The 25,824-nt window shown below is 35.3% G+C and overlaps 3 protein-coding genes across 3 annotated transcripts; 2 read left to right on the top strand and 1 right to left on the bottom strand.

Annotated features, from left to right (window-relative positions):
- Window positions 1–596: 596 nt before the first annotated feature.
- Window positions 597–5,789, top strand: LOC110722789 (granule-bound starch synthase 1, chloroplastic/amyloplastic-like). Its single transcript, XM_021902084.1, has 14 exons — window positions 597–707; window positions 1,707–2,050; window positions 2,154–2,234; window positions 2,343–2,441; window positions 2,540–2,629; window positions 2,900–2,963; window positions 3,068–3,168; window positions 3,262–3,371; window positions 3,489–3,732; window positions 3,950–4,126; window positions 4,213–4,404; window positions 4,500–4,586; window positions 5,043–5,171; window positions 5,305–5,789. Exons 2-14 carry the CDS (start codon window positions 1,715–1,717, stop codon window positions 5,422–5,424), a joined length of 1,830 nt encoding a protein of 609 aa, XP_021757776.1. The 5' UTR covers window positions 597–707; window positions 1,707–1,714; the 3' UTR covers window positions 5,425–5,789.
- A 3,674-nt stretch (window positions 5,790–9,463) lies between these two features.
- On the top strand, window positions 9,464–12,246 carry LOC110722790 (glucan endo-1,3-beta-glucosidase 11-like). Its single transcript, XM_021902085.1, has 3 exons — window positions 9,464–9,877; window positions 10,023–11,173; window positions 11,969–12,246. The coding sequence occupies exons 1-3, from the start codon at window positions 9,781–9,783 to the stop codon at window positions 12,035–12,037; spliced, it is 1,317 nt and encodes a 438-aa protein (XP_021757777.1). The 5' UTR covers window positions 9,464–9,780; the 3' UTR covers window positions 12,038–12,246.
- A 316-nt stretch (window positions 12,247–12,562) lies between these two features.
- LOC110722788 (ubiquitin carboxyl-terminal hydrolase 10-like) lies at window positions 12,563–23,543 on the bottom strand. The gene is made up of 14 exons (XM_021902083.1): window positions 23,255–23,543; window positions 22,909–23,065; window positions 19,574–19,807; window positions 18,906–19,050; window positions 18,513–18,572; window positions 18,277–18,375; window positions 17,516–17,908; window positions 17,263–17,403; window positions 16,385–16,555; window positions 15,247–15,504; window positions 14,999–15,144; window positions 14,335–14,829; window positions 13,956–14,232; window positions 12,563–13,322 (listed from the first exon to the last, which is right to left on the bottom strand). Exons 2-14 carry the CDS (start codon window positions 23,055–23,057, stop codon window positions 13,182–13,184), a joined length of 2,709 nt encoding a protein of 902 aa, XP_021757775.1. The 5' UTR covers window positions 23,058–23,065; window positions 23,255–23,543; the 3' UTR covers window positions 12,563–13,181.
- Between the last annotated feature and the right edge of the window lie 2,281 nt (window positions 23,544–25,824).

Genomic DNA, 25,824 nt, shown 5'->3' with positions numbered 1-25,824 from the left:
ATTGTTTCAAAATATTTTATTCATACATATCAAATAAAATAAAGGTATTTTACTAGAAGTGCCACATACGATCTCGCATATCTTCGGCACCCAAACAACCAGTTGAATCCATCTTAGGATAGATTGGACTGGAGAGAGTATGATGATATTGAACTTTATTTATTTATTTTTTTTTATTTTTTTTATTTTTGGAAAAAGCATTTTCATGGTAATTAATTGTTTAGGTAAGAAAACTAGAAAAGTATTAGTTACATTTTTGGGATGGATTAATTCTGGATTAATAGTAATATAAGATTCCATTGGAACAAAAAAATAGAATTAATGATATGAAATTGTTGATTCTTATAGGGCTATGTATGGCAAAACCCTTATAAACTCAATTTCCAGGCTGCAAAGGAAAGAGATGGAAGATTAATTTCTACTCACACCCGAGTTATGAGGCCAATTTGGCAATATATCACTTAACAACGAAATTAATCTATTTTCTCCTATTAAGGAAATAAAAAATTAAAGAAATAATTGAGGCTAATAGAGCTTAACCGTTAAAAAAATGCCACGTATAGTAACACGTGAGAAAGAAGTAGACACTCCTACAAATAAGTGGAGATTGAATGACTGATTCCTCACTCACTCCATTTTCAGTACAAAAGGGGTGTCCTCTTCTGAGAGAAACCAGCAATCAAAGCTTTCCTCGTTTAGAATTTCAGGTAAAGTTTTCATCTTTTTTGTTTAATACTTTAATTTCTGTGTTTATGTTTATGTTCTTGGTTTTGAATTTATCATAAAATGTTGTATTTGAATTGTTTTTCCTTGTAATTTTTGTTGAAATTTGGGATTTGGTAATGTAGATTTGTTGGGATTTGAGAATGGCATTTTAAAGTGTGTAAAGGAAATTAAAAAAGTTGCAATTTTTTAGAAGATTGCTGACATGGGGTAAGGGAATGTTTTTCAAAAATTAATTTTTTTATAAACATATAATAATATAATATGCTTTTATTGTGAATTTGTGATAATGTTTATGTTTTATCGTTTGAATAAAGTACTCATTTTTATTGTTATGTTCACCAAAATGTTTCTTGGAGTGTTTTACCCGTTGTTAGAGATTGTGACAACTTTCTCGTTAGGTGGGGGGATAAATTAGTGTTGGTTTCATGTTTAGTGATTTGACTTACTACCTCTGTTTCGATTTAGTTATCACCGTTATAGTTAGAGTAACATTACTGTGACGATTTTTCCAGGGCAAATGAGTATAATTTAGAAATTATGTGAGGTTGAATTTATAAGGAATTAGATCTGTAAAATGGCTTAGACTTTGTTCTCTTCAACTTATTTTGTAATAATATTTGCTAATTAAAATTGATTTGTACGGATGTGAACGGATTAAAATTGGTTTTTACTGATCAAAACTGATTTAAGTTGATTAGTATATCCTAAAACTGAATTTTGTTAGGTGATGAGAACATGTTTCAAATTCTTGGTCTAAGATCAGTAGTTAAATATGGTTCTGTTAGTGTTGTATTAATCTTTTCAGCCCATCTCGTCCCTTGTAATAATGGTGTCACTTTGTCTATGTTTTAGCCTATCTTTTATTCATGTTATTTGTCTTATAAACTGCAGTAAATCTTCTGATAAGATGATTTAAATTAATGGTCTAGGATCAGATTCTAAATACTTACTCATACTAAGTTCATGTATATTGGTTTCAGGCTAAGCAATGGCATCTGTTGCTTCCTCTCACTTTGTATCAAGTGGAGCGCGCATCGCAGGTCCAGAAACCAGGACAACTTTGGCGCAGATTGATCTTAAAAGCCGTCTCACCACTCACAATGGGTTGAGATCATTGAACATGGGTGACATGCTACAGATGAAATCCAACACGAAAGCATTGACTAAAGCTGTACGGAGCAAAGGGCACAAAGCTCAGAATGATGTGCCATTCAGAGCTGTTATACGTGGGATGAACATAGCATTTGTATCTACTGAATGTGATAAGTGGTGCAAAACTGGTGGCCTTGGTGATGTTGTTGGCGGTCTCCCACCAGCTTTGGCAGTGAGTCTTTTGATTCGCTGTTAGACTGTGTCGATTTAAATTAGTATTGACTAATGTTTTAGCATGTAACATTGTTTTTCTTCTCTTTATACCAATCTTTTAGAAAAGAGGACACAGAGTCATGACAATTGTACCTCGCTATGACCAATACAAAGATGCATGGGATACCAGTGTGCTCGTTGAGGTAATCTGTTACACTTCTGTTTGAAACTGTGATGTTTTGCTGGTCTACATCTCTATGTAATTGTTAAAATGCTTTGGGATTTGACAAACTGTTGATTATTCATTGCAGTTGAAAGTTGGGGACATGCTTTTCACTGTCCGATTCTTCCATTGTTATAAAAGGGGAGTAGACCGTGTTTTTGTTGACCATCCAATATTCCTTGAGAAGGTTTGCACCAACTCTATCGTGGAAAATAGTATAATTTATTAACGTGTGAGCTTTTCAGGTATCTTATGAACTCATGACCAAAATTCATGAACTTTCAGGTATGGGGCAAAACTGGTTCCAAGCTCTATGGTCCTACAGCTGGATCGGATTTTGATGACAACCAGCTTCGTTTCAGTTTGCTCTGCCAGGTAATTTTTTGAGTGCAATCTGATGTTATATTCTTTCCAACAGTACTAAGGAGAATGTTGGTGCTTCTAGCTATACCCAAGCACATTCATCCTAGTTTTTTTACTTGCGAATATGAGTCTTGAATATGATAAACTTTGTGCACTGATTTATTTGAATAACTTTTCCCTCATAAAAGTTCTGTTGGTTTTTTACCAGCTTCAAAGTAGTCACTGACTCACTTATTCATTAGCTAGCAGGCATTTGATGTTCTGTAAATACCTTTGCTGCAGGCAGCTTTGGAAGCCCCGAGAATTTTGAATCTGAACAGCAACCCGAAATTTTCAGGCCCATATGGTGTGTATTATTCAGCTTTTAGTTTGATTACATAAGATTCTCATCAACATGCACCACGATAATAAATATTTTATAATGCATATGCTGTTGCAATGTTCTTGCAGGGGAGGAAATTGTTTTCGTTGCCAATGACTGGCACACAAGTCTTCTTCCATGCTACCTCAAGTCCATGTACCAATCTAAGGGCATCTATCAGAATGCCAAGGTAAACCTCCTTTATTTGTTTTTATACTCAAATATCACTTAAGCAAAACGTGAAAACCAACCATGGATTGTTTGAAATGTATAATGATGGCAGGTTGTCTACTGTATCCACAACATAGCTTACCAAGGGAGATTCGCCTTTTCAGATTTCTCAATGCTCAACCTCCCTGACGAATTCAGGGGATCCTTTGATTTCATTGACGGGTAGGTGAAGTCATCATTCTGTTATTTGAAACATTCACCTTGTATGTTAACCAATAAAACTTTGTTTTAGAACCTTCTCCTTCTTTTCCTGATCCTGGAATTTTGTTGGATGTGCAGGCATGTTAAGCCTGTTAAAGGAAGAAAAATCAATTGGATGAAGGCCGGGATCTTGGAGTCTGACAGAGTAGTGACTGTCAGTCCTAATTATGCTCAGGAAATCCTATCAGGTCCTGCGAAAGGTGTCGAGTTGCACAACGCCTGTCGTACAGCAACTCTTACAGGCATCACCAACGGCACAGACATCCAGGACTGGAACCCATTAACTGATGAATACATTGATGTCAATTATGACAACACAACGGTAAAGACCCTTCTCCTCTTCCCCTTCTTTTAAAGTGATCTGTTTGTTGGGAGAAAATTAAGGTTTTAGCTTAAAAATAACCCCCAAGTTTTTTTTGTTTTTTTTTTTTAAATGGATTGTCGAACATAGCTTTACAGTCTTCTAGTCAAGTATCTGTGTGAAAATAAAAATCTAATCATCATGTGGGAACTTTTGTGCAACTTTCTGCTGCTTCCAGGTGATGGATGCAAAACCACTTTTAAAGGAAGCCCTTCAAGCAGAAGTTGGGTTACCAATTGATCCAGATGTTCCACTGATCGGCTTCATCGGTAGACTTGAGGAACAGAAAGGTTCTGATATTCTTGCTGCAGCAATTCCTGAATTCATTGGAGAGAATGTCCAAGTCGTTGTCCTGGTAAGTATTCTTTTCTCATGTTCTCCACGCCTAATGGTTGTTTCTTGTAAGGAAAACAAGCTGATGGTGTTATATCGTCTTCTCAGGGAACTGGCAAAAAGACCATGGAGAAGCAGCTTGAAGAACTTGAGACCATGTACCCCGATAAAGCTAGAGGAGTTGCAAAGTTCAACACCCCCTTGGCTCATATGATTATTTCTGGCGCTGATTACATAATGATTCCTAGCAGATTTGAACCTTGTGGTCTTGTCCAATTGCATGCCATGAACTATGGAACTGTATTGTCTTGACACCTTTCTGAACTTATGTGGTTGGTATATTGACTGATATCTATGTTTCTTATCGTCCCCTTTCCGAATGCTTGCATTGGCAGGTCCCTATTGTTGCCTCAACTGGTGGGTTAGTTGATACAGTCAAGGAAGGCTTCACTGGATTCCAGATGGGAGCTTTCAATGTTGAAGTGAGTTGTTTAATTCACTTTTTTTATGTTGAGATGAACTTTTTCTGTGTCTCCTATGAAACTACTATTTGCTGATGAAATTCACCTACTCCCTCCGTCCTGTAATAATCTATTTGTTAAGTTGTTACCTACTTTGGTAAAACTCCCTCCCCCCCCCCCCCCTCCTATGTGATGTGAATTCTAGCTTTTATCTTTCCTAAACACCAACCCTCTTTTTCTCTCAATTATATTCCTAAGCTTTCTCTTGCACTTGCTAATTTACCACTCCATCCACATTTTTTTTAATATAACCACTTTTTGCAATATCCCTACAGTTTTTTTTTAATGTGTTTGATTATAGGATGGAATGTAAGAATATCAGAGAAGTAAAATGCTGATTCTGTTCAAAATATTACATGCTTGATTAGCTTTGTATGACTGAATATGAATACTAAAGCTTGCCTCTATTATCTTCAGTGCGAAACCATTGACTCAAGTGATGTAGCCGCTCTAGCCACAACTGTCAAGAGAGCTCTGAAAACCTACCGTACCCCTGCAATGAAAGAGATGATCCAGAACTGCATGGCTCAAGATGTTTCTTGGAAGGTCTGTTACTTCTTCCTTTTACTTAAGACTTTGGCTTTCGATTTTTCATTTTGAAATGGCATTCTATGGTATTTCAATTATAGAAAAATTTGTTAGTTGGTCATAAATTAATGGTGTGAGTTGCAAAATACAGGAGCCTGCTAAGCTGTGGGAAAAGCTGCTGTTGAGTTTAGATATTCCTGGAAGCGAACCTGGTATTGATGCAGAGGAAGTTGCTACTTCTGCCGAAGAGAAGAAGGCTGCTGCTGTATGAACCTTTTGAATGCTGTGGGAACTACTAACAATACATTTATATATTATGCAAGCTGACATCCACGGGAACAGTTTCAGTGTTCCATCCTTATGTCCGGAATGAAGTCACATGTTATGTGGCTGAACGCTAATATAGTAATATGTATAGTATGTTCGAGCATTTGCATTTTAAAGAATGCGCAGTTCAATGCTAAGATGTATTTTATGTTCGAGCATCCGTATATGTAAGAAATGTGTGGTTATGCACCATGAAATCAATATAGGTGCAATGACACTTTCTTCCTAAAGCAATAAGTTGTATGAGGTTCTAAACCAGTAATAGAAACTGTTTAAGAGCTTCTTGTAATGCATTAGACCTCATTTCCACACCGAGGCTGTTGGTTCAGAATGCAATGACAGGCCAACCTTGGACCCATGGCACATAGAGACCCGTGGGCTGTTTCAGGACTGCACCAAGATCCCGGTGGGTCAAGGTTTGGCTAATAGCCCCATCTCTAAAAATCAGCTATTGAATTAAAACTTCTTTTAAATGTTATGTGCAACTTTAAAATATTTTATATCTCACAAATAATACCCAAAGTTGCATAATGTAGGTAGTAAATTGTTTGCATAAACACAGCAACATGACAATTGACAAACACACATGCATGATGCATCACAAGACTCATAACAGAGCTCTTGTCTCCTCAGATGATTTTAATCAAACAGGTTACAAATGTGGTCACCAAATATCAAGTGTTAGATTCTCTTGAAATTGAGTCATCGTTAGTCTAATTATTGCTGAAATTTCATTTAATTTCAAAGGCCTTTATCCATTTAACAACCGTCCCAACTCACAAATCATCAATAATCTCCTAATCTGCTAATCAAGTGATCATCTCTTTGATGAAGGCAAAAGTCAATAGCCCTTTTTGTTCCTATAAGTGTTTGTGCACAAGTTTAACCTTATAATGTATTGACAAAATAATGAAAAATTTATAGAATAATATTTGAAAATATACATTGATATTAATCCAACACTTGATATTTATAAACTAATATCAAATCAAAACTAAAATATTTTGGGTATAAATGTACAGTACAAGTACTACCTCCGTTAAATGTTAGGTATAAATTTGAGGTATTATTTGTGATATATGACGTATAAAATATTCCAAAATTGTACATAATATTTAACGGAAGAAAGAAAAAAAAAAAAGCGTGAATCATTATTATTTTATCCGGTTGAAGATAATAACAGGAGTGAAAGAACAAATGAACAAGGTCGGCTTTGAATATTTGAAAAGAAAGGTGGGCAAAGGGGAAAAGCTTACTTTGCAGGCACTTCACGTCTCTACTTGTAGTTTTTTTTTTTTTTTTTTTTTTTTTTTTTTTCTTTTTTTAAAAAAATGCTTAAATTATGTTAACGTTGTTGTTACAATCAAACAACAGAATACGCCATAAAATAAGATATGTAGTTAATCAAAGAGTACTACACTGTTGGTAAAGTGATAATAATAACTCGAAACGGGTGTAGTACATGTGAAAGCTGTCGGACCAAACCAAATATTTTTCACACTTGTTTGGTGCTCATAACAAGTTCAACTTCAAGTTCATCTTCTCAATTCAAGTCTAACTACTAGCTTTCCTAACATGGGTACGAGTGGGGCCCTTTTACCCATCACTAGAAACTAGAAACCATCATATTCTTATTCGTAGAATTTCGAGACTTGTCTTTCATCAAACCTATGTTTCATGCACTAAAAATCATGTCTAACCGTCAGATCTAAGTTGATAATCAACTCTTGATACTAGTTTTTTTTTAATGTTATCATAACTGATAGAATAGTCTATTTTCAGCAACAAGGTTAGCGACTAACCCTAATTAATGATTGATGTATATTCTACGGAGTACAATATATGTCGTTAATGAATTGAATTAGAGGTCGATTTCAAATTACTCGTAAGAAAGTAGAGTGAGCTAGAGTGAATTTAAGTTAGTAGCTTATTGTTTATGTTAGGTGTTTGATTGTGATAGTTCTTCATTCGATTAAATTCAACAATCAAACCTATAATGAAAGAGTTTAAATTCGTACCACTCTAATAATCCTCTCTCCTTGAATAAAAGGTAGAGTCGTACATAACAAGGTTATGTTTAATTTATCTAACTTAAATTAGGGTTTGTTCACATTTATTGAACTGAGTTGAGTTGAACTAAACTAAATTTATTGGAGCTGAACTGAACTAAGTTAAAATGAATATTTTATGAGAAAGGGAAATTAGGAGCTAAACTGAAGTGATTGGAGCTGAACTGAACTGATTGGAGCTGAACTAAACTGAACTGAAATTAATTAAATGTGAACAAGCTCTTAGTCTCGTTTTCATAAGTTTCAATGCAGGATAATATTTTAATTCACATGTGAGTTATTCTCTTAATAAATTTTTATAGTGTACTTCCTCCGTTCTGTTAATATTGTAACAAGGAGGAAATTACGCATCACAAAACACATTTTATATGCTAAATATCTATAATTGTGTAAGAGTAAAAATTATAAAAAGTTGATATTGTGAAAGTATTAAATGAGACGAATCCAACAAAGATCCCACTTGACTATATTTTGCTTAACGTATAACTCATATTATATGGTCAAACAAGAGTGATGAATAGTGCAAAAAGTCCATTGTTGCAATATTAATAGAACGGAAAAAGTATTACACTACTTAAAAGTTAGGGGGCCGAGGTTGAAAAGAAAGTTACTAGTAATGAAAAAAAAAAAAAAAAAAAGTATTGACAAACTCGCCAGCAAAAAATCATATGGGGGGTCATAAGCATAGGTGCTTTCAGATAGGAGTGGTGGAATCCAGAAAAGATGATAAAGTAGAAAAAGAAAAGAAAATAAGGAACCTTTTAAATGAGTGTTTACTGTAATTGATATTTGTTAGGCATAACTTTATCGTAAAGCTAAGTTAGTTTTATACAAGTCTTATGAAAAAATCTCGTCATTAAAAACTGAGACATCTGTTTTATATTTTAGTTATTCTGTATTCACATTTCTTAAATTTTAGCTATGATGATGACACCCCGTATAACAAATAATGCTAGTGAAAATGAGTTAGATACGATGTTATAAGGAAACTACTATCTTTTTATAGTTTGGAGACATGAACAAACTATCCGACTATCATACTCAAATAAGCACTTTGAAATGAACTGGCATTACATATTGTTTGCTCATTTTGAAAATTATTTTTCATTTATCATCCAATGAGCAAATATATACCTTAGATATATTATGTTTCTGAGTGTATATAACAATCTCTAATAAATTAAAGGTTGATGAAAAATAATAAGGCTTTTTCTTGAAAATTCATTCTCATCTCTGTCAATCTGTCATTTATTAATCTCTAAATAAAAATCACATTTCATCCATAAATCTTGTTTAATATCACTCACTTTTAATCAGTCAGATTTTTCCTTTTTTCCCCCTTTCATTCCAAATTAAGTTTACGTAATTCAGTATGGAGTACAAGATATTGAACACGTGACCTAAAAATTAAAAAAAAATGATTAACCATCCTTCCAAGATAATAATAAAGTCTTATAATAGTATTTTTACTTGTTTGGACAAAAATAACAAAAAAATTTGTATGCATTTTTGTATTCCTCTATTTCTCTAAATTGTATAGCATGAAATTTAAGATGAGGAGAGATAAAAAGACATGAAAATTGGCTATAGAGTATAAATCATAATTCTAACCTCAACCATTAACTTAAATAGACTTTATAACTCTAACAATTGGAACTTATGTAATATTGAATTCATGTAATGAGAAAAGAGATGAAGTAAAAGCATGTACGAAGTAGTGATTAGTGAAGTGCTAGTACACACATATGATGATATTGCAAATTTCTATAATAATAATTGTTGCAATTAGAGAACGGAGAAAGTATTATCTATCAAATGGACCCAAACAAAAGATACGTTAACCACTTTTAAGGTTGAGCGAATAATCTGCAGTTCTCCATGCCAAACCAACTAACTATGATAACATTATTAATTATTGGAGTGGTTTATTATAGATATATAAATATTGCTAGTCCTATTATTAATAACAAAAAGAGAAAGAATCAAGCAAGCAATACTAGTTGCTGCCTTGCTCGGTGCTGTCAGTCTATACACACTACTAAAGCACCTCCTCTGTCTTTGCTTCAAAAAAAAAAAAAAAAAAAGCACCTCCTCTGTCTCTCTCCCCTTCTCACTTCTCTTTTCTCTCTCTTACCAAAAAAAAAAAAAGGAATCATACCCATTTCATAAAAATCAAAAATTTTAAACTTATTTCTCATTAATTGAGTAGATCTTTCAAATTCATCAGTCTAATGGAGTCACCAAGCAGAGATAGAATCACAAGAACAAGAACAACCAAATACCCACATTCATCATTCTTCTTATTATCATTCATTCTTCTTCTTTCAGGTAATTACTCTTATTTTCATCTACCATTTTCCATGTTTCAAATTATTTGTAACGATTTGATTTGACATAAAGTGTGAATAAAAATTGTCTAATCGTTGCAAGTTACCGTTGAAAATAGTAACTATAATTTACGAAAATTCATCAGGTACAATCCCAGTGACAGTGGTATCACTAGGAATAAATTACGGGCAAATTGCCAACAATCTTCCAACACCAGACAAAGTAGTACCGCTAGTCAAAGCAATCGGAGCAACCAAGGTAAAGCTCTACGACGCCGACCCGAAAGTCCTCAAAGCATTCGCTAAAACCGGCATCGAATTTACTGTCACAATAGGAAATGACCAACTACCACAATTGGCAAAAAACCCAAAACAAGCTATTGATTGGGTTAAAAAGAATGTCCAAACTTATCTACCTGATACAAACATTACATGTATTTTAATTGGAAATGAAGTTCTTACCTTCAATGATACAACCTTAACTAGTAGCCTTTACCCTGCTATGCAAAACATGCATTCCGCGCTCCAAACATTGAGTTTGGATCGGAATGTTTGGGTGACCACAGCTCATAACCTGGCCATCCTGGATACGTCGTATCCGCCGTCAGCAGGATCGTTTAGGTCGGACTTAGGAAGTTGCATTTCGCAGATCTTAAGTTTCCACGCGAAGACAGGCTCCCCGTTTTTAATAAACGCGTACCCGTACTTCGCGTACAAGGGTAATCCAGAGGAAGTGAACTTGGACTATGTTCTGTTCCAGGCTAAAACTGCACAAGTTTTAGTCGACCCTGATTCGAGCCTTCATTATGATAACATGTTATACGCACAAGTTGATGCGGTGTACTCCGCAATGGGACCCAACTTCAACAAGAAGGTATTGGTTCAGGTATCTGAAACTGGTTGGCCGTCAAAGGGTGACGAAGATGAGGTCGGGGCAACACCGGAGAATGCGAAGAAATACAATGGAAATTTGATAAAGATGTTGGCAACTGAAAAGAAAGGGACTCCAATGAAGCCTGATTGTGATTTGAATGTGTTTGTGTTTGCGTTGTTTAATGAGAATTTGAAACCAGGACCAACTTCTGAGAGGAATTATGGGTTGTTTAAGCCTGATGGTACACCTGCTTATTCTTTAGGGATTCCTTCAATTCAAGCTGTTAGCAATGGGACTTCTGGGGATGATGGTGTTGATAGTCCGTCTTCTGCTGAGACTGCCGCTGGTGGTGGTGCTAGTGGTAGCGTTGGTGGTGGAGGTGGCTCCTCTTCTTCTGGGTATCTCTCCATTTCTTTTTCAACAGTAAGTTTTCTTTATTTTAATCTTCAACTTTTTTTAAAAAAAAATTAATGGTATTTTTTTTATTATAAAAATATAGGGTTTTGTATGACTGGTTTATGTTAGCCAATCTCAAATCATATTGGGACTAATGCTACTAAACTTTGCTTAGTGGAGTTAGTGGGGCTCGAATTTTGTAACCTCAACTCCAAAATGCTTGACCTACGGAGTTTAAATTGGCTAAATTTATAAGAGGTGTTGGTTCAGTAGGTCTTTCGTCTTAAAATTGGGACTATTGCTTTGATGTTGTAGGACTTGTAGTATTATAAAAATATATTTTGATTAAATTATTGGTATGTTTGATTCTTGCTGATTAAAGTGTGCCACCCAACTGTAAGAAATGTAAAAAGCATAAGATTCGTGTTTGTGACAGATTGGTGTAGATTCGCTACTTCAGCTTTTTTATTTTATTCCTATATACGTATTTGTGTTTTAGTTATTTGTAGTAGTATTTGAATTATTGATTCATTAAACCAGCTATATTTGATTTGATTTTTCTCAAGTAAATGATTGTTAGTACTTTAGAGGTATACTGTTTAGATGTGGAAATTAAAGGTGTGTAAATTTGGTAGCGTAACATTGGACATAGTTGCTGTTACTGTAATCACTGCGTACTTCTTTGATAGTGTAATCTGAACTAGTTACGGAGGATAGATATGTATAGAAAACATCGTACATTATAATGTGATAAGATTAATTCTATTGTTCAAGGTATAACTCAATTTTAAAAACTAATAGTTTTTCTGTGTGAATTTGCAGGAAAGATATCCCTCAGTCGGCTTCACGGTCACTTCATTAGTTATGATTGTTATGCTAGTAGTTCTTTAGAGTAGATTGCATCCATTTATGATTATATTCTTGGTGCGGAGCGCATTGAAGATCTGGAAGAGACTTGAGAGTTAGGGAAAGGAGGAATGTAGTTTCTTTGATTGTAATCCTGTTAATATCATTATTACTATTATTATTTTTAATGACTCATTCTTGTTCTTTTTGACACTACAACCATTGGATATCTTTTACTTTTCTTTCGCCTTTTACTTCTTTCTTTGCTTCTAGTATCTCCTTTTTTTTTATGTGTAGATCTATGCACACCACCTCAAGGCAAGTCAAGCTAGCTTTAGAGATAGGACTGTTATTTTAATCACATAAATCGGTTTATCATGACTAAACAACAGGGTCAATTAGATACTAGTTTGATGAAGATATATATTTTTTTACTACCATGTTTCAGATTATTCACTGCTTATAGTTAATGGTGACTGATGAACAAGTCTAGAAAAAACACATTCATAATCTTGCAACCCCTAATTTGAATGAGAATATAAGCACATAATATGGAGTACACATCATTTGGTATTATAGTCGGGAAAGCCTTGAGAATTTTTATTAATAACTCGAAGTAGAATATAGTTACACGATGTAATCAAGTGCAAAAAATATTATGATTTATAACCCGAATGTTGAACTTGGGGTACCACCTGATGCATACGCAACATGGCAAAATATACAACAAAAGAAAATTTCATCATGAAGGACGAAGGACGTAGTAGTTACATATCAGGTCATTCTCCAAAAGGAAACTAAATAAAACCACCAGAGGTGGAAAGAGTGTTATGAATGCTTCCTAGTATAATAAATCAGCTACTGATAGCCAGACCTATACGTAAAGCCTAGGAAAAATAATTCCAATAATCTATGATCTAGCTGCTCACTTCAAAATTTTGTTGAACAAATGAGCAAATGTTGGTGGAACAAACGAAGGCCTACCTCCCAATCTGACTAACCAAAATTCCGTGCTAATCAACTCCATCTAAAGCCATCATCAGCCTGCATCCAAAAGCTAATCTTCCGAATATTGCACAAAAAACACATTTATAATGTAGTTTGCCTGTAATATCCAGGCTGAATGAGTATTTGCAATTGTAGACATGCACAATCAACACTGCCTTTAAGAATGATTAGGATCCCAAGATTATCCTCTGGCTTCAGATTTTGCTTCAACTTTCACTCTACGGTAAAATAAGACATATGCAGCTGAAGTCTTGATATCTGCTTCACTTACTGGAGAAACATGACTGTCGTCAAAGTGATACCATTTGTCTTCCTCAATCAACTGCACAATTAACAAATAAAGCTCAATAAGTTTCCAGTTGAATGCACTCTACAGCTTTTAAGATAGTTAATACCTTCACTAAAAGGGCTAGACTCAATAGGAGTAACTAACATGATACATCAGCTTTTTTTTCACAAAGTCTCACACCAGTACACCACAACCAATTAAGGAGACAGATGCTCGTTTGAAACTGACTCAACCAACTGTTTTGATAGGGCTAGTTGGTGGGCCTGGACTCTTCCATCAGGGGGGGGGGGAGCAGCGGTAATAGTGTCACATGGTCTAGTTAAAGTAGCTCACTCAAATTAGTAAAAGACAAAGAGGAATCATTACACGTGATTGTTAACCCAAAATGCATCGAGGATATCCATAAACTACTTAACAACGTAAACATGATGACTGTTCATTGAAAGAATATTTATGAATTACTTAGCAAAAATGGATGAGAAAATCTGCCATGAACAAGGTCAAACCTAAGTGCAAGTCTATAATTACAATAAAAATGAAAAATAAATACTAAGTAGATTTTCGTAAAAAAAATATGCATCTTATGAACATTAGTGCTCAGAATCACGCACCACCAAGAAACGCAGTTTCAGCCAAAGAAGCAAAGCTTTACGATAGAATTCTGACCTTAGCATATGCAGAGTAGTGTCCGCCACCAAGGCCACCATAATGATTACTGATGGCATACAACTCGTACATGTAGGGAACATTAGATGAATCCTTTTCCTTCACATATTTGTCCAATTCCAAGTTTTGGATGGGGAAGCTCACAAATGTATCTAGCTTGTTCTTAAAATATCTGCTATATGAGAACCGTTTCAGGTGAATGACGAGTATCTCTGGCAATTTCCAAAGATCTAACTTCTTGGAAGCCTGTCTATGTTCTTTGCAATTTGGGCAATACCTGTATTCAAACAGAGAAAATAATAAATTATGCACGCTGTTTTTGAACACGCTGAATATAACCAAGTAGGCTTTGAAATTTAAAAATAAAAAGTTGTCCTACCACATATCATCAGGTCCAAGAGGCTCCTCCTTCAAAAATGCATCCATGCATGAAAATAGAGAAACGGCTTCCTGACGAGTCTTCTTGGCAGTAAATCCGGACTTGCACACCTCAGGAAAATCCTCCAGATAGCTAATATCATAAAGTTCATGTACATTATCAGTCCAATGAAGAGTAACTCTCAAGAAAGAACTGCTTCTGACATAATCATCATCAATTTGTCTGCCAATTGAAGAAAGCCTGTCCTCAGTTACAGTGAGCTGGAAAGGCAAATCGCTGCTACACTTGCATTCTGCACTGTCATTTATGAACCCATTTTCTGTTTCATCATTGCCTCCTGACAGAGAGCCATTTTCCTTCTCACTGTGATTCTTACTCAATGGCACATGGGCCTTCCTCAAGGGGGAAAGGATACTTGTAATGGCGATCCAAACATCAGCAACAGTTTGTGGCTCTTCTTGCAAATAGGTTACAAGTGGCGATCCTAAAAGCTTCCTGTCATCAGGAGTTACTATGAGAAATGTAGCTTTATAATGTAATAGCACAGCAGTGAAATTTGAAAAGTAATTTTTTAAATGTAGCAAAATCCCTGAAGATCAATACATTCTTTGAGGAGGGTATGGGGAGGAGATTTCTGACACCTACTTTTAGTGGTGTTACTTACTTTTCAGTGGATTGATGAACTATCTCCAGTTTCTTTAACCCTAATTTCTTAGGAACTCGGTAAGCTACAATATGTTCATCATCCTTGATGGAAGACAACGACTCCATAGCAGATTCCATGTACCGATAAATTTTGTGATCATAAACCTGAAAGTAAAATATAACATTATATAGTGACAGCTGACAAATGTATACAATTATATGCAATACAGCCAAGAGTAGCCAGGGCACAATATAAAGCATATCCACCTCAGCAAGGAGGAGGCTCTCATCAGTCTTTAGACAGCAAGCAGTTCCGAGTGCCTGGATCAGATCTCTACAGCATCCATGTTTTGAAACCGTCACAGTATATGGCATTGGAAGCCCAACTCCATTAGTGTACAGCACAGTAACCGTCATTGTTCTATTGGTCATTGATGGCAGGGGCAAACTCAAGTACATAAATGGATCAAATGTAATTGAGATCTTGTTGCAAACTGGACAAACCAGTGTAGACTTGTACTGGCCCTGTGCATCGAATTGCCACCAAACATGGTTAGCAAACAGCCAAATATATCTCATATGAAATGAAAACTACTGAATTTGATGCATGGCCAATAAGTTCTGCTGTTCTGTTGCAACTTGCAAGTGATCTTTGTATTTTTGAACAACACAACCAGGTTTCAAATCTCTCTCTCTCGCTCTCTCTTTTATTTATTTATTTTTTTTTTTTTTTTTGACGAATGGAAGATTTTAGCCTTTAGCTCAATATGAGCTTTTCATTGGGGTCCATAATATTGCTAATATTCTGCAGCAGCATAATATAGCCAACAAATCAATAATAATCATTAATTAAGTAGAACAAAGCCACTTTTGTGATCCATTGCAAATACTAGCTTGCCCAAAATGGGATATCAGGTCAATTAAATTTCAATAATACAGAGAGCAGTGACATATGTTGGCATTTTACCCATCAAACAGAATGAGAGTTGTTTTAGGACCTCATGTGGCCAATCATCCAATTTAGCTCAACTACTGATCAAGTTTAAAGCATGTAGTGAGCATATATAAGCAGAGAAAAAGAAATGAAGTTGTGCAAGCCAAAGTAAGTAGCTAAAGATTATGCAATTTGATCACATATATTCACCCGTATAACATTTTTATTATTATTATTATTATTAATTGCAGACATTTTTAGGCATAACACGTATTAAAGCACTTCAAGGCCATTAATAGCAAGGACAAATAATGGAAAGTCTGAAAACAAGAGATACACTTTCTAAAGCCCTTACAGTAAAATTCACCTCGTCAGAAAGACAAAAAAGATAAAGAACAATTTAGCAGGCAATAATTAATCAATAGAAATAATAACCCTTAGTAGATCAACAAGAACAAGAACTCTACCAACCTGACAAGTATCAACAATAATCGAATCATTACGCGCCTTGTGACTTCTCCAACACTCTTCGGCATATTCCTCATCTGGCCGGCCATCTGAATCTTTCATCTCAATGTAAGGTTTTTGTTTAACACGATTCAAATCTTCATGCAATCCATCCAACAAGAAGGCAAGCAGTTCCTAAATGATATAAAATTTTATCATTAAGCAACTTATGATGGATGATTGTAGGAAACTAGAAACTTACACATGAGAGGAAAATATTTATTTGGACGTCAGAGTGGGAATATAGCATAAACAATTGTATGCCTCGCCCTCAACTAGGCAAAAACTAGAAGTTTGCGGAATTAAAACTGCCTAAAATCAATATAACAGAAACCACCGGATTTGGTGGTCAAAGCTCACTAGCTTTGGTAGTAAATTTGTCATATATCCAGCTCATAGTAACATAACTTTCACCAATTACCAAGTCATTGTTTTGGTAGCACAACCCACCAACAACTGATTCTGTTAAATTGCTCAAAATCCTAACCTTCACCACCACCTCACTCTCCAACACAACCACCAATTCCTCTTACGAAAAGAAGCTCAACCACCAGCACAATACAACCTAAACCTCTTCGCACATTATCACCCTCTCTTCCCTTTCGTTGCCCCATCACTGCCATGATCAACCCTTGCAGCATTCTCTCTTGTCCAACCCTCATCAACTCACCCCAAAAGAAAAACATTCCACCAGAATGCAATTTTGGAGATGGTGATTGGGCACGGTGGTGAGGTAACAGGGTTAGCATGAGTGTGGAAGGGGTATTTCATTTGGTAGAGGTGGCTACAGGGCAGCTTATTAGATTATAAAATGCAAATAATGAGCACTTAAAGGCAATAACCTGAGAATCATGCTGATTATACCCACTAAACTGAGGAGCAAAGCGAGCAAGTTTCCCCTTAAAATGACGCGGTGCAATCGATGTCCGCCCAGAAGACCACATTTCCCTCAACAAATCACCGAATGAAATGGCCAGCTCACCCTGCACAGAAAGAATCCACACATCACAAGCTCAATACCTCATTCTGCATCAAAAATCCAGATAAAGACCAACTCAAATATACAGGAATGAAGAATATTTGAAAAGTGCATACATGCATTCCCAACGGGTTTTGCTTGTTTATCTCATCAGTATAATTTTGTAGAAAGTACTCAACAAGAGGTGCAGTATGGAACAAACACTGAAGAGCACTATTCATAAAGCAGGTATTCCCAAGATTCTGTAACCCTGCTAAGCCTCCTTTTTCCTTTTTTTTCTGACTACCATTGCTATCATGACCACCATTCTCAGCAGTCGAGCTAGTACTCAATCCAGAATACAAATTGGAACTGTATCTCGTCGAATAACCATTTGTAAAGGATGGACCCCCAGCAATAGTCACAGCAGACCTTGATGGTTCCATAGGAACCAAAGCAAGTTCATTTCCGGTTGATAAAACCCCAAGGCCAGCTGATACCTCCCCAACAGTTCGCACCTCGAAAAGAATCTACAGAAGAGTCAAAAGTCATTATAAGTGTAAAAACAACAAATCCATAAGAATCAATTGCAGATTTAAGAACTCGGAAAGTAGGGTAATAATTTATCTCCCTTCAAAAACTTGGTTTGCCAATTAAGATTGTTCTTATATAACAGCAACAAATCCACAAGAATATTCATCTCACTGGTGCAATAGTGGTATTTGCCCTAACGTTAAACGGTATTAACGTTTAGACGAATTGTCCCAAAATAAATTCTTTCACTAACACTTTTCAAAGAGCCCCCACAAAGTGAAATTTACATACGAGTTCTGCAAATTCAGTGACAACTATTTTTACACTGCAAATTAGACAAAGAAAGAAAGAAAGCACTACTAACATGCTGGTCCATTTGCAGATTAGCATCCTCCAAAGTCTTGTTGCCCGAAGGAACTAATATACATTGTTTCTTCTCATTGAAGTAGTCCCATATTTGGACCTGTTCAAATTATTTAAAACCCAGAAAAAATGGGACCTCAGGCAAAAGAAAATAAACTATGAAGTGTAATAATAACATTGGAAGAAAAAATAATAATAATAAAGTAGGAAAACATCTGTATAAAGAGACCAACACACCTTATCTTGTGGTAGCCCTTTGAGTGCACACACCTTTTCATAGAGCTCAAGGGTAGAAGCCTAAGCATGATGATCAACTCTTAAAATCAGAACTAGACAATTTTTACTTGAAAACAAAAAAGAAAGTATTTAAATCTGTGGAAACTGAAATCTAAGCGACATTATCAAGTACAGTACTAACTTCATTTTTTTTTATATATATATAAAATTAATATTCCATTGTTTAAATAATAAGAAGTGTAGACTATCTAAAAAAACAGTGACAATTTACAGGCTGATTCTAACAAATCCCAAAACTTGAGTTGAGACTGAAAGGAAAGTTCATCACATTATTTTCAAGAAGCAGCAGAAAAGATTCCACCAAAGCTGTAAATTATATCAAGCATTTTATACCTTCTTACTGAAACTAATGTCAGATTGGCTATTGTCCCTGGAATCTGTTAGCTTAAGAGATAGAGGATATACTTCAACATTGAACTTTTTGTTGATAGCACCTTGAGAAATCAGCTTCCTAGGTAGTGGAGGTCCTCCATTGTACCTAAGAAAATTAATCATTAATCAAAGGTATCACAGAATACAATATCGTTATAATAATGTTAGCACTGCACGAGTCTGGAATCACCCTTAACAATCATACTTATATAATGTTGGAACAAGGGTTGAAAATTAACAAAATCTAAGCATCCCGCACACATAAAACTAAAGAAGATGTGGAATGAGGCATATGATCACAGAAATCTTCTTGTCCCTGAGATGATTCAAACCATATTAGTGCCCATTATGTAGTTTCTCTCAGTTAACACAGTGAGAAATTAAAGGCTGGCCTAATTATGCAATCAAAAACAGGAGATCTGATTCAAGTGGGATGTTTGGGCACCAAATCCACTGAGTTATACTTCCTCCGTTTTTTAAATTACTTGTTCCCCTTTGACCTTGACAGTATTCACCATTTCACTTTTACCAAGATTTGATAAATGTACATGAAGATAAACATAATTAAGTTAGGTATTGTAATAACTGTCTCAATATACATTTTAAGAATAAATGGGGTGGGATCTTACCATTCCAATAGCTTCTTCCAAACTTCTTCAGGAACCAATACATAATGTTGTCCTTCCTCCAATGTTCTAAGAAGCTCTAAGTTATCAGCATCACCACCGTTTACATTTAAAATTAAATCAGAGTTGTCAATCGGCCCTGGTCTTTCAGCTGGATTTGGTAAATCTGCTGTATTACCATTCATTTCACAATCTTCACCTTCTTGCTCAGTATATCTCTGCCACCCAATAAACCATCTGAACACAAGGGAAAGAAAGGGACCACATCAACAACTATGAACAACTTAATCTGAGACCGCAAACTTTGATCTGTTCATATGCCCAGAAAAAACAAAATAGATTGTCACAGAATTCAAATGTGAGTAAATAGTGACAATAGATATATATTTTACAGCATGATGACAATCACTTAAAAAGGCATAAAAAATTGCACTGGTACTTGTTCAATCATACACCCTGCACCTGAACGGAAAGAAAAACAGCAGTACATGTAGGAGAAAAAAAGAAAGTGGGATCTTAACAAAATTTATCAAGGTAAAAAACCCAAGAAGCATAGAAGCTTACATATCCAACTACATTACAAACATCAATGATGTGTCTGTTTGCATCTCGGTTCATTATTATTTTCTTTAATCGTTTGAGTTTTTCTGGTCACCTATACTTAATTTAATAATTATATAAAACAAGAACCTAATGGCTTCTTAATCAAAAGAAGTGAAATTTTCTTTTAAGATAATTTAAACGTGGATAATAAGGTCAACAGCAATGTCTTAAGCATTGGTGTCCTAATCTTGAGCTATGTTACTTGGAGTCACATGCGGGTATGGATTCGTATGCTGGACCCAACAAAGCTGGAATTTCAAGACATGGGGATCCTGTTGTAATTTTAGACATGGTCAAGGGAATAGGGATCAAAGAAACAGCAATAAAAATATTTATAAAATAATTTTTTTTTTCTTAAAAAGAACTAAAAAAAATATATTGAATTGAAAAGGTCAAGAGAAAATCTATGAGCATCAATCCCTCATTACTCAAAGTTTGAGACTAGCAATGTTGAAGACAATGAACAAAAAATAAAATTCAGATGATGATAGGCAAAATGGGAAGTACTGCTATAAAGTTATAATATGATGTGGGGGTTTTATTTTTCATATACTTCATATTAAGTATTCTATTCTACCCCCTCCTTTACCTACCCCTAAATGAAAAATAAAACAACGCAGCAAGCATGTGAGTTACTAAGTTGACAACCTTTTCCATTGCCAGAAAAGACCACTGAAGCAATGATTATCACAAAATATCACATCAGTGTGATAGGGTTTACATTCTCAGCAAAAGCCCCATTCTTTAAACAACAAAAAAAGGTCCCCCCCCCCTCCTCTTCCCCTAATTCAGATGTAGGGTTAATATAATATATTGAAACAACTCTCAAATATCTTCTTTCTCCTCAAAATCACTCTTCCTTTTCGCCTGCCGTGTGTGACTGGCAGCCACATATGATGTCATACCCAGATGCAGATGCCATTCCCAGATCCAGATCCTTTCATGTCGAACTGGGTATGAAACATAAACAGTCTTGTCCGAGTAAAATAGCTCATGAGTAGTAGCTGAGAGTTCTAGAAAAGTACTTTCATGTTAGCCAGTTACTGTTATCTCAATAGATACTTATTAAGCTAAATATCTCAGTGAAACTTTTCCTAACAAATTGCGTAAACCAAGCTTGCAATTTCTACATGGATAAGACTGTGCCAATGGTGTAAAGCTATTTGCATCAGAGAATAATAATTAGCAGATTTGCCACTTAGTAGTTATATTATTATACCATAGACAGTCATATCATTCACATTGATTAAACAGTTTCAAAGCCTTATACAAAGATCTCAACAATCATTCCAATTGTAAACAAACAAAAATAGGAACTCCATAGGCATTCCAATTGTAAACAAACAAAAATAGGAACTCCATAGGACATGTATTTACATAGATGGAGCTATTCAGTTACTTATTTTCCTTTCCGTTTAGAAACACTTAGATACTATCACCTACATCATTGGGACATCCATACTCAGTTATTCATATAATTTAGTGGAACAGCAGTTCAACTAGAGCCTGACAAATGTATGGAACTCACAGCATATAAAACCTTATCATTAAGTCAGCATCACTTCCAAATGCCACTTGGTCCACTTCTCTGAGTCATATTCATCTTTAAGATGATCAAGTTTGGCTATCCATTATGCACTGGTCAATCAAATTCCACAAATTACATCCAATAACAGGCTAGGGAAAAGCAGGGTTAAGGCTCCAATCATATATATATATTCTTGTTCTCAGTACACAGTCTTTTCCATAATGAATTCTGCAAAATACCTTCCTCCCAAACAACATAAAGTCATTCTAAGTTGATCCACAAGCATCTTATTTCCATTCCTTGCTACCTATCAGCATGCCCTTTTTTCCATTCCTTGTTTCACAAATTAAGGATACATTGGCAGCTTACTACTCCTAACAACATCTTAGTTAAGGGCTAAGGCAATAGAGACCCTACTCACAAGCTGAAGCATGGACAAAAGATTGAGTGCATCATCCCCATTTTTCCCAGTAAGGGTTTTAAAAGGTGAAACTCGATTCAGTTAATAGTCTAACAGCAAGGGTTCAGCTAGCCAAAAAGCTTGAAATCAGTATTACATAAGGGGAGTCACTTTCTGACATTATTAAGTTCATTGGCAACAAAGCAGGCACAATCAAAACATAGCAAATGTAAGGAATCAATTTGATCTATACATGAAAGAAGCATAAAATAACTTATAGTCTTTAGACTCTTAACAGAGTATGGTTAGACCAGATGAACGGACTCCATTGTTGTAAATCCTTTCATTTAGGGTGAAATAACTCTCCTTTTTACAACAACATATTCCTCAAACCACAACATCTCACGGGTGGGAAGTGCCAAGATCACCATTGTGCTTTAATTCACAGTTACCCTCTGGTTGCACCCTATACAGGCTATATAGAGTAAAGTGCTGAAACGTCTAATTGCTATTCACGGTAATCTAGAAGAAATCAAAACATGTAAGCTGAAATGCTGATCTTGACAAGTACACTAGAATAATCGAATTCGCAAGTATACCTAGAGTACAAATTTACATTTCACATGATTCCCTCCACCCACCTAAAATCTCATCACAGTCTATATTTCAAGTTTCAACAAATTAACCAAAGAATTCAACAAATTAACAAATTAATTTCCCACTTCAGGCAATTCTACACATATAAAGATGGCCAAAATAGTAACAAAATTTAAAATTTCTTCAAAATCAAATTAATGAAATTGTTACCTGCTAGAGACAACATAGTATAAGTTGCCTTCTTGAAGATTAGATTCAGCTTGATCATTCAACTCCTTTACGATGCGTTTCTCCTCTTGTGGCGAGTAAATTACTCCATTTTTCAAAGAATTTGCATGCCCAGATTCAAGAACCCTCATTGTAGATCCTAAATCAGCTTTAACTAATCAATTGATTAATTCAACTAACTACTAAAATTTTAATTAATCCTGAAAAATCGACAGATTTAAAAAGGGGAAAAGAACACTAAAATCAAATTGAATACAACCCAGATCAGACAAAGAGCAAAATAATCAAGTAAAAATGCTAGGGTTAGTGATCATCAATTAATGCTTACCAGTGAATTGAAAAGTTGAAATTGAATGTGCAGATCAAGAAATGGAAATGGGGAGGTCGAAATAGGGAAGAAATTAATTCGAATAGCTGTGAATGAGAAGATTAAACAATGTGATTTGATAAGAAAAAAATGAGAAATTGGGGATTGAATTCGATTGAAAAATAGAAATGAATAGAAAAAGTTAAGAGATTGAAATCCCTAGCCGGAAAGAAAGGAATATGCGAAAAGCGAGGGTCTGATTGCAGAGTTGGGAAGACAAGTTGTAGTACGTAAATGTAATAACTAATAAGAAGATGTGTCTGTTTTTGGTTTTGTGCGACGACCCCTTCACCTGGTTAATCGTTAATGTAACCCCTTCGCTACTCCACCGTTTTGGGTGCACCAACAAGGTAGGGGAAGTGCACTAGTCTAACACTCGACGGAGCCGAAGCCAAAGCCTCTTAATTTGAAAATCAAGATTCAAAGTTTCGACTGATTAGTGATTTACATTATGAAATTTATGATTAGACCAGTTTGGATCAATTTTACTCTAGAATATTTTATATTTTATAATTACTCATGTCATTATGTAACTTTTTGGAAATAAAGAAAGAATAAATAAAACATCGGTCTGGTGTATACTGGTTTTTAAGGTTTTGGATCGGATTCGATCAATGTTGAGAAGTATGGGGTACGGAGTATGTTACTTAATCAAATTGATTTTTCAACGCCTCTAACACCAACTTGCTCGAAAAGATGGTGTAAAGCCTTTCTTTTTTTTTCAAACGAATTGAAATGATTGAAGTTTTTCTATTTGGAATCGTCTTAGGTCTAATTCCTATTACTTTGGCTGGATTATTTGTGACCGCATATTTACAATACAGACGCGGTGATCAGTTGGATCTTTGATTAATTAACAAATCTTTTTTTGATTGACCTCCTCCTTTCTCAAATCAACAGGAGGTCAATTTTCGATTACCCATGAATTATCCAGTAATAGGTCTTTCACAATGAGATCCACCTATACAGTAACGGTATTTAATTTTGAAAGTTAGCTGGATAGCTGACCCTGTTAGTCCGTTCTTCTAAAAATGGGAGCAGGAATTTTTTGCTCTTAAAAAAGGATTCCCCGCTAAATGGATAACGTTCGCTACCAATGGGAAATTTTAATTGTCGTATCTTAAATCCGATTTAGACTTCTGATTCGATTGTGGTGCCGGATTTTTCTTCGGCCGGCCACGTTTTGCCATTCCGGCGAGGTGGTGCACAATAGCAAGCATCTTGGGTAATGAAGTTGAAGAGGCATCTTCCAACAACGGATTGGACCTGAATATGCTGGTCCTTTGGGAATTCTTCAAGCTCTAGCGGACGGAATAAAACTACTTTTTAAAGAAAACCTTCTTCCATCTAGAGGGGATGCACTTTTATTTAGTATCGGACCTTCTATAGCAGTCATAGGTATAATCGGTAATTTGACAGCAAACGCAATAAAAAATCCAATATAGAATATTATTTCTAATGACACAGGATACGATTGATTAACTAATGTTTCTAAATTTAATGTTGGTTCATTGGAACCATATAAACCTACTTAATTATCTTGAATATATTAACCATTTCTTTATTTTCCGATCGCCTGGAAGGGGCAAAAGAAACATCTTGTTGTTTCTTCAACAATTGCGGATCTCTAGTGGACCTCTCAGTAGGATTTGAACCCAGATGAAGTTCTGACCATCTGCCCGAGAAAAAAGAACGAATAGATCTTGTAGGATTCTCAAGAAGTTCTTCGATTTTCCTACTGCAATAATTCTTGCTAAGAAGAACGCCCATGTTGTGGCAATTCCACCCAGAAGGTAATGGGTTACTCCTACAGCACGTCCTTGTATAATGCTCAAGGCTCTAGGCTGAGTAGCAGGAGCAACCTTTAATTTATTATGAGCCCAAACGATGGATTCAATAAGTTCGCGTCCTGTAGTAAGAGGAGTAGTTATGAACCCTGTAGACCATCCCCATGGGGGTGGTGAAGGGAGGGCCCCAATTGGGAGAAAAAACCCCACATTAGATTGCTTCTTTCCCTCTTTGCTTGTGTTGTGCTTGTGTCGATTCCTATAGTGAAAAAGAAAGGAAAGACTCAAATAGGCCAACTTTAGAAACATATATGTATAAAAAGAACATCTTTTTTTTAGCCCCTTCATGTCTACTCTAACTAGTTATTTCGGTTTTTTACTAGCGGCGTTAACTATAACCTCTGCTTTATTTATAGGTCTAAGCAAGATACGACTTTGAGCTCGGCTGCTTCTCTTCCACACTTCTTTTTTTCTGTGTCCGTTCCGCATGCGCTTTGCTCACCTTTTGATGCATACGGTTCAAACAAAATTGTGAAAAAAATCAATGTGTAGATTCTATATCCTTTTTGATTTTTCATCGAGGTTTTGCCATAAAGAATAAATTGTTTATAACTTGTTTGGATCCATTCCAAGTCTGATTTAATGTAAGAAAAATTGTAATGAGATATGTGAAAATATGCAATTGGATCAAAGTTTGAAGTGAAAATAATTTGATATGACTCATAAATTCATAATGTAGGTTAA

The sequence above is a fragment of the Chenopodium quinoa genome, unplaced genomic scaffold, assembly GCF_001683475.1.
Source record: "Chenopodium quinoa cultivar QQ74 unplaced genomic scaffold, ASM168347v1, whole genome shotgun sequence".
NCBI classification, from domain to species: domain Eukaryota; kingdom Viridiplantae; phylum Streptophyta; class Magnoliopsida; order Caryophyllales; family Amaranthaceae; genus Chenopodium; species Chenopodium quinoa.
The sequence above is the reverse complement of the archived record's forward strand: the minus strand, read 5'-3'. Positions and strand labels throughout refer to the sequence as shown.